Source organism: Sorghum bicolor, chromosome 10, assembly GCF_000003195.3.
Source record: "Sorghum bicolor cultivar BTx623 chromosome 10, Sorghum_bicolor_NCBIv3, whole genome shotgun sequence".
Classification (NCBI taxonomy): domain Eukaryota; kingdom Viridiplantae; phylum Streptophyta; class Magnoliopsida; order Poales; family Poaceae; genus Sorghum; species Sorghum bicolor.
Genome location: NC_012879.2, coordinates 53,070,187 through 53,079,092, shown reverse-complemented (window position 1 = coordinate 53,079,092; position 8,906 = coordinate 53,070,187). Strand labels below are relative to the sequence as shown.

At 41.6% G+C, this 8,906-nt stretch overlaps 1 protein-coding gene across 1 annotated transcript; it reads left to right on the top strand.

Annotated features, from left to right (window-relative positions):
* On the top strand, positions 1,250 to 8,559 carry LOC8082435 (MLO-like protein 13). The gene is made up of 14 exons (XM_002438622.2): positions 1,250 to 1,767; positions 2,846 to 2,903; positions 3,261 to 3,415; positions 3,565 to 3,681; positions 3,760 to 3,814; positions 5,686 to 5,816; positions 6,389 to 6,463; positions 6,566 to 6,654; positions 6,727 to 6,776; positions 7,070 to 7,110; positions 7,342 to 7,554; positions 7,634 to 7,701; positions 7,913 to 7,973; positions 8,096 to 8,559. The coding sequence occupies exons 1-14, from the start codon at positions 1,642 to 1,644 to the stop codon at positions 8,372 to 8,374; spliced, it is 1,518 nt and encodes a 505-aa protein (XP_002438667.2). The 5' UTR covers positions 1,250 to 1,641; the 3' UTR covers positions 8,375 to 8,559.

The window sequence follows — 8,906 nt, the reverse complement described above, 5'->3', positions numbered from 1 at the left end:
CTTAACAATGTATGGTTACCAACGAGGTTAAGAGGGGGATAAACTTTTGTGTAGCATGGGGAGGCGGCATCCCTAGCATCACCAATATGTTTGTAGATGAGTTCATGTGAAACATTGTGCCTCTCTGTGTTAGGTGACTTCATAGTCATCGTTGCAAGATCCCTTCATCGCTAGGACATTCTGTTAGGAGTGTGTGTGTGTGTGTGGTGCTGGTGTGTGGGGGGGGGAGGGCAATCTATGATATAATGAAGGGTTTCATAAAGCTAGTTACCAATGGCTCGAGTCCATGTGTCGCCACATCATAGGAAGCTTGGGCATAGGAAAAGGAGCAAGAGGCCAAGGAGGTGCTCTGTGTCACCGGTGTCATGAGGGCAAGGACAAGGGCATTGCTTGATTGCAGCCATCTTCAATATTAGCAAGAGGTGGTACAAAGTTGACAGTTCAACCTTCCATGAAGAGAGCAACAATAAGGATGCAAGTAGATATCCTTTTTTGGTTAGCTAACTAATTATAGTCAAATGTCATTTTAGTTCACTTCTCTCCCAACTCAAATTATGTGAAATAAAATTCTAATTTATTTGAACAAGTTTTTGGGTTGACCTAATGACCAAAAAAAAATAGAACTTGCCATGGGAAAACTGTGACGACCCATGGGAAAGGACAATGAGAACATGGTCTTAATTTATGTCGAGCGGAAGATGACGTAGGCGCTTAAGCCGATGGGGATCACCATCAACAATATATCAGCTTTCTATGACACCTTCAAGTACAAAAGAGGAGGAGGATGAACCTTGTGCCTGGTAGAGGCAGAGCTAGTAACCACGTAACATGCTGTACACTCTGTTATAATGTACTCCCTTCATTCCAAATTAAAAGTCACTTTGACTTTTTTATACCGGATTTGCTATATATGTAGACACTTTTTAGATATATTAAAATTCAATGCAGAAAAAAGTCAAATTAATTTATAATTTAAAAATAAATTTAGTATACCAAAAAATCAAAATCAAAGTGACATATAATTTAGAGCGAGAGGGAGTGTATGCTTGCCTTTTCTTTTCGACAGAACGAGTATGTTTGCTAGTTTTGTATGAAAAAAAAAAGCTCCACGACAACGGGCCTCCTGAGCGAACTCCAACCTGCAAGCCCACTCTATCGGCCCGACACGCAGACCACGCCTGGGCCGTGAATCCTCCTTCCAAGTGACCGCTCTCCAACCTCGTTTGGGCCTGCCGACGCAGCGAAATGCCACCTCCAGCTCCAGACCTCCTGAAGAATCCTGATGCCTCACGCGCCGCCGCCAGCACGGGAGGTAGCCGTTGCCATGGCATCGGGCGCCATCAGCATCAGGGGAGGAGGCCGGTGGCCGAAGCAAAGCAACTCCGCCTACTGCTGCCTCCTACCCCCGTAGGCCCGTACGCACCCACTGCGCGAGCGCGGGATGGAATCTGAAGGGTGGCCGCGCGCGGGAGGCAACCGAGAGGCGCGGCGGGCACGCCGATTCCTTCCTTGCCGCCGCGGCCGCTCGGGCGTCGGCAGTCGCGTGCGCCCGCCGCTTTAACCGCGTGCGCGCGGGGCTTTGTCTTCGCTAGCCGGTAGCATCAGAGTTCAGAAGCGGCAGCTGTTGGAAGAAGAGGAGCCATGGGGGAGGAGGAGGCGGCAGCGGCGAAGCTCGCGTTCACGCCCACATGGGTGCTGGCCATCGTATGCCTCGTCATCGTCTCCATCTCCCTCGCCGCCGAGCGCTTCCTCCACTACCTCGGCAAGGTGCGTGGTCTATCGATGCGGATGCGGCGTTTCTGCGCTGACTGCCCCGCGAATGTACTGATAGAATAGAATAGCAAGAGTTTTGGACTTCACTTGATGGAAATCAGGGCGACGTGCTCCTTTCTGCCATCGATATACAAGCTCTCACTGGCCATGTCTGGCCTCTAGTTAGCTAGCTAAGTTGATGAACTTATTATGATGCAATGGGCGTTGCATTGAGTTGGTACTCTCATCTAGCTTTGACATGCTTTAGAGGTTATTGAATTTGGGGGGAATGTGGGATTCTTCCTAACCTGTGCGGCTGCTTTGCACCTGAAGTTTCCCTCTCTTTCTAAAGGGGAGATTGGAACCTGCTCCTTCCGTTCCAAATTGTTGGTTATTTTAGTTTTGTCAAGTCAAACTTTTTTTAAAACTTCTTATTTACCAAGTTTATAGAAAAATTGCACCAATACCTACAAGGCTACAACATCAAATTAGTCTCATTAATTCCACCATGAAATAGGTCTTCATATTGCATTTATTTGGTATTGTAGATGTTAATATATAGTTTTTCTATAAACTTGATCAAAAAGTGAAGTTTGACTTAGTACAAAATTAAAACAACCTACATGTTGGAATGGAGGGACTAGATAACTAACATGATAGCTTACCACTCATGGCTCATATTCTATAGTATCTGTGGGGGTGAATTGTGAAGTAGGAATTTAAATTTGTCCATTCACCCATCACACTATTTTTCCTTTCGGCAAGGCAATTTTATTAGCATCTAATTCTGTTTATCTTCCTAACTATCAAATGATTCAATAAGCTTCACCCAGTTTCCTTTTGGTTTTAGTATAAATTGTTCCTGATTTGATGAGAAGTTATGCCAATGATCCTATAGCTGGCTGCTGTTTCGGGTTGAAGGGCTCAAGTTATATTTTTTTTATTTAATAAAACTCCATTGAAATGGCAAAGATAGAGTGATCAACATTTTAAAAAGGCACACAGTATATCAATCATGTTTCCAACACTAATTTGAATATTCAACATATCTTATTTGATTACCTCCTGCTTTTTTCCACCTGTACTTGTGCAGTGTCTGAAGCATAAGAAGCAGAAAGCACTGTTTTCAGCTCTACAGAGACTAAAAGAAGGTAGCATTCTTGGGAGATCTTGATTGCTGTGAAAATTTTATCAGTATCCATAGAGCCATCACTGGATCATCTTTGTGCCTTGTCAACTGAAAAGCACTAAATAAAAGCATTGCCCAGTATAGCATGGAGATTTTGTTAGTTGATTAGATTTCTTGAACTATGTAGGAGAACTACATGTGATTTCATTAACAAAGAGTATAATAAAGAAAAGAACACAGCATAGCTGAAGGAAAGAATGCAAATGGTTGGAAATATTTTCATGACAAAGGACATGGTGCAATTTCTTCAATTTGTGACTTTGCACATAACTTTGTTTATTTTTTTTTGTCTAATGTGGTTCTATGGTTATGCTTGCAGAGCTAATGCTTCTCGGATTCATTTCTTTTGTCCTGAGTCTCTCCCAAGGTTTCATTACTAGCATTTGCATTCCAGAAACTTCTACTGGCATCATGCTTCCATGCAAGAGAGACAACCACATAGTTGCAGAAGGTGCCAAAATTTGCAAGAAAAAGGTTAGGGTATTATCATATTTTCATATATTAAATGACTCTATCATGTTGGATAATAAGGTTTTCTATCATTTCAAACAATGTAAAGTAGTGTTGTGCAAAATGTTTTCAAGAATAAACATGGTGAAAGCAATAGGCTTGCTCTGTTTCAGGGTGATGTTCCCTTGCTATCATTGGAGGCATTACATCAGCTGCACATTTTCATATTTGTACTTGGTTTAGTCCATGTTGTATTCTGCGCTGCAACAATATTATTTGGTGGGGCCAAGGTATATCTGTGAATGTACCTTTGTGTTGCTTTGATAATGTTTGTAGGCAATAAACTTACAGTGGCTAAAATTTGGTAGATGAGAAAGTGGAAGCATTGGGAAACAGAAATTCACAGAGAAGTACAGAAGAAATGTATGCTATTCGCCTATCTTCTTCTTTTCTTTATTTACTATTAAAAAGATACCTTGCAGGTTCCCTACTTTTTTATTTCAAAAAACTACAGTAGAATATATATTTTAAGATAATTTCCTTGAATACATAATGCGGGCACAAAAATTGGCTCTTTCCTGCTAGCTTTGCAGTATTGAAGATACATATGAATATACATGCCATCTCCAGGAATTTGGGTCCCTGGCATGAAATGCAAAATGTGGGCCCTAAAATTGGAAAATTCATATCACCACAGCATATTTTTATTGTGTTATTAATTTATTATACAAACCTCTGTCTTCAATAAATAGAAAGAACATACACATGAATTATGTAACAATGATTTAAACAAAACCAAGTAATTAATTCTAGATTTGTAGCAAGATAATAAAATAAGGATGAACCTTTAATACGTATTGGCTGCCGAGCCTTTTGCTTTTAATTCTGACCTTGTGCTTCTACGCCATGGTGCTAATCATGCCACTAATTAAGCACAGTTAGTGTTTAATTAATCAACATTTGGTGACCCCTAAATTGGGTCCTGTGTGGTCATCCCTGCTGCCCCTGCTAATGGGCTTGCAGGCCTAGATTTCTCTGATCCAGAGGTTGCTTATGGAAATTTAGAGCTCAATCACTTAGGTTGCCCCCCTGTTGCTTTGTTCAAGCTCCACCACTGTTCTGATCTCCATGTCGCCAAACACCTCTCAATTTATCTGATACTACATGCACCAAATTGAATTAATTTGTTCTCAACTTTTCAGCGTCGGATTGGAAAGTCAAGTTATGCCTGTAACTGCACATGCTTTCTTTTCCTACTCTGAACTTTCTTTAGAACACTTATCATGACATCCAGTTCGTCATTACTGTGTGCTCAGATATTTGATGTTTCCTCATGTCCAACAGAGATGGGCTGCATGCCTGCAGTCTGCTTACCTGTGATCTGACTCTATATATTAGTTTGGTTTTGGATTATGGCCCCACTTTGCTTAAAACTACATTAAAGCGCTGTACCAAACAAATTTAAATGCTCTACTGTGCACCTAATCAGGCTCTCATATTACATTCTTAAACTTTTTTTCTTCTTCTGGAAAAGGGTATTTTCACCTCTTAGCAGTGGGGTCCCTTAATTTCACCATTCAGAATTCATCCAGGCATTTTCATGTGTTCCTTATACGAATTGTTCATTTTTATCTCTCTTTCTCTTCATGTCCTTCAAATACTGCAATGATTATGTGATTTTTATTGCTGCCTATTCTCGTTAAGTTCTGTTGTGGACTTCTGGTGGATGTTCTACATTCATAATCCACAAAAAAGGAGCCAGGTTGCATGAGCAAGTGATATCTTAGAACAAGTGTCATTTCATGAGTAGTTGTCAATTAAGTGCCCAGTTTTTCAATGATCAAATCAAATGATATTGATGCATTAATGACTGACTACCAATCATTTTTCCATCTCTTGATAAAATGGGCGTATTCATTTGGACTTGCTTGTTACTAGAAATTTCTGTGTCAAAGAACTATTCTTGTCTTCAGGTTTTAGGTGAAGTATTACCACTTCTATATTCTTAGGCCTTGTTTAGTTCACCCAAAAAACCAAAAACTTTTCAAGATTCCCCGTCACATCAAATCTTGCGGCATATGCATGGAGTATTAAATATAGATAAAAATAAAAACTAATTACACAGTTTGTCTGTAAATCGCGAGACGAATCTTTTAAGCCTAGTTACTCCATGATTAGACAATGTTTGTCAAATAACAACGAAAGTGCTACAGTGTCAAAAGCCAAAAAATTTTCGGATCTAAACAAGGCCTAGCTCACTGTTTTGTTTTGCTATGGATGAAAATTGGTTGCAGTACAGCAAGCAAACAGTGAAGGAAAAGGCACACCATCGAGTATTGTTGTGCTACATCGAAGCCATCAAGATGAATTTGTCCGTGAGCGGGCAAAGGGATCTTGGATGAAACTGGCTGTTGTAAGCTGGATAGTAAGTCATCTGCTTAACGACTTTTATTACCCAATTCAGTTAAATAGAACCTGACTATAAGGGCTCAGATCTCATGGATGCAGTGTGCATATTGCTTTTGACTACAATACGTGCCTCAGTGCCTATTCATTAGCATTACATGCATATTTACTGAAGACAGAAAATGTGAACTTCTATTAACAGGCACTGAAATAACAGAACATGGACAGAAATCATTAGGACGTCCAACCAACAATTCGTACATAGTGCCTTTTCACTGGAAACCGGGCTGCCCCCCCCCCCCCCCCCCCCTGGTTTCTGGTTTCTGCATTTGATTAGTGTCCTGGTGTAATATTCCTATTTTTTCGTCTATTGTGAATTGTGACGAGTTGCTTCCTGCAAGATTGTCTTCTGGAGATCACATAGTTTTCTTTTCTTTTCTGTTCTTTTTTGGTGAATCAGACAGTATGTGTATGTTTATGGTACTATGCCCTATGTTTTTGGGGTTTCTGTAGCATCAGTGTTGATCAGTCTTCGATGAGTGTGTCATTCATGTACAACTTACGAAGAAACTTTTATCGAACATGTTGCAGACTGCATTCTTGAAGCAATTTCACGATTCTGTGAGTAAATCAGATTATGAAGCACTTAGATCAGCTTTTATCGTGGTATGATATACATTTTAGTTTCGTTTGTACTCATTAGTTTTGTGCATCTGTCCATATTTCTGCTGAAGCTAATTGGGCATATATCTGTTCTTTGCCATTCAGATGCACTACCCGCAGAAACCAGATTTTGATTTCCACAAATACATGATTCGCGCTGTCGAACATGAGTTTAAAAGAGTTGTTGGTATCAGGTTTGTGTATTCAGAGAAAGGTTCCATGTTTCCTTAAACATAAGTGATCTTACATGAGTTACCTCCATGCAGCTGGTATCTGTGGCTTTTTGTCATCGTCTTCCTGTTGCTGAATATAAATGGTAATTCTACCTAGCCTATAATTTTCTTCATGTCTTAAAATTGTTATAGCAGAAGTATTCACTATATCAGTAGCTATTGTTATGGTTTCTATTTGCACTCTGTAATTTATATGCCAACTCCTGTAGTTTTGCGTAAATTTGACGATTGATTGGTCAGTGAGGTGGATAGTTGCTCTGTGCCTATCAACATATATAATTATCATTGCTTTCGCACCTGCAGAGCATCATACACATCTAACTATCTGCTGTGCTTCTATTTACCCCTTTTCTGCTGCTTTGCTGTCAAAATGCAGGATGGCACACATACTTCTGGTTAGCTTTCTTGCCTCTATTTGTAAGTATGATACATTTCCTTCCGCTTTGTGTTGATTGAATTCAGATATTTGGCCTTTCATTTTTGAACTCTGCCATATCCAAGAAGTTTGACAACAAACACTTTATTTGAATGAGAGCCTTCGGCCTTTTCATTTTTGAACCCTTAACTGTCATATGGAAGAAGTTTGACTACAAACACTATTTATTTGAATGAATGAGAGCCATCCCTGAATAAAGTGGTAAATTGCAGCTCTTACTTATTGTTGGTGCCAAACTAGAGCACATTATCACTCGGTTGGCTCAAGAGGCAGCGGCATCATTATCAAAAGATACAGAGGAAGCTCCAAAAATAAAGCCATCCAAGGGCCATTTCTGGTTCCACAAGCCTGAACTAGTCCTTCATATGATCCATTTCATCCTGTTCCAGAATTCGTTCGAGATTGGTTTTTTCTTCTGGGTTCTGGTATTGTGCATCACGTCCTCTACTGCTCACTTAATTTCCCATGAGTCGGACCTTGGAACTAACAGTAATCACTTCATAGGTATCAGAAGGGTTCGGTTCGTGCATGATTGAACAGAAGCCTTATGCCATTTCCAGACTTGTTATCGGGTCAGTGAAAGTTTGAATTGCCTGAAAAAGCTAGAACATTGTCCTGTCGATGACATGCATGCATGTCTCCTTGTTAGAAGAACAAGGATGATTAACGCACGAAAACCTCTCTCAATTAGTATGCTTTCAGGAGCTCTGAATAGATCGATAGCAAACAATCAGGTTGTTTCATCACTCCTGACAGTGAGTGAATTGTGTGGTGTTTTTCCAGGGTGATCATCGAAGTCATCTGCAGCTATATCACGCTGCCACTATACACCATCGTCACCAATGTAAGCTCCACGTATATACACTATCTATCTATTGGCAACAACGTCGTTATTTTCGTTGGTGTTGATCATATATAAGATGGAGTATTCTGATGGAGATTGGTTCGTGATTTGTGATGATCCAGATGACCGGAGAGATCAAGCTGCATGGTTTAGGCTCCGGCGTGCACGAGAGTGTCCACGGCTGGCTCGCCGTGAGGAAGAAACCCTTCTCGAAGAGGACCAGCGGTGGCCCCGACGCTGATTTCGGCGGGGACGTCGAGGCAACCCGCCTGGCGTCCAAGGATCTGTCGGGGAGCTCGAGCAACAAGCTGATGGCGTCGGTGCCTCCCTTTCTGGACGAGATCGTCACCGTGGATGACGTTGTGGTGGCTACGACATCCGTAGTAGGCCAAGGACCATAAGGGTGTGTTTGGTTTACGTTTTCGACTTGGGTTGGCTAGCCAACTAAGTCAGGGTACCCTAAGCCTGGCTCTTCTAATGCAAGAGGCGGTTGTTTAGTTCACTTGCCTTAGCTAAGCTTGGATTGCTTTGATCATGTTTGGTTATTTGGTCAGCTTAATACAGTCACCTCTTTCTTGTTTTGGTAGTTTTATCTCATTGAGGCTCTAGAATCTCCACCACGCTGTAGACAAGGTCTTCCTTGCCAACGCTGCAGACGAGCTCTACCTCACGTGGTTCACCGATGGATCCAGCCATGACTCTCGCTTGACGAAGTCCAACAAGGAAGAGAAGGGCTTGGTGGTGGTGGTGGTTGTGTCTCGACGGACTCCCTGCCATGGCTCCTGCTCGACAAACTCTCGGCCATGGCTCCCGCTTGACGAACTCCTAGCCATTTGGCTATCGCTCAAGGACGCGACTGTGTGAGGAGGAAGGGGACAAAAAGAGGCATGCAACGACCTTGCCATCATGGATTTGGAGGTGGGGGGTGGATTT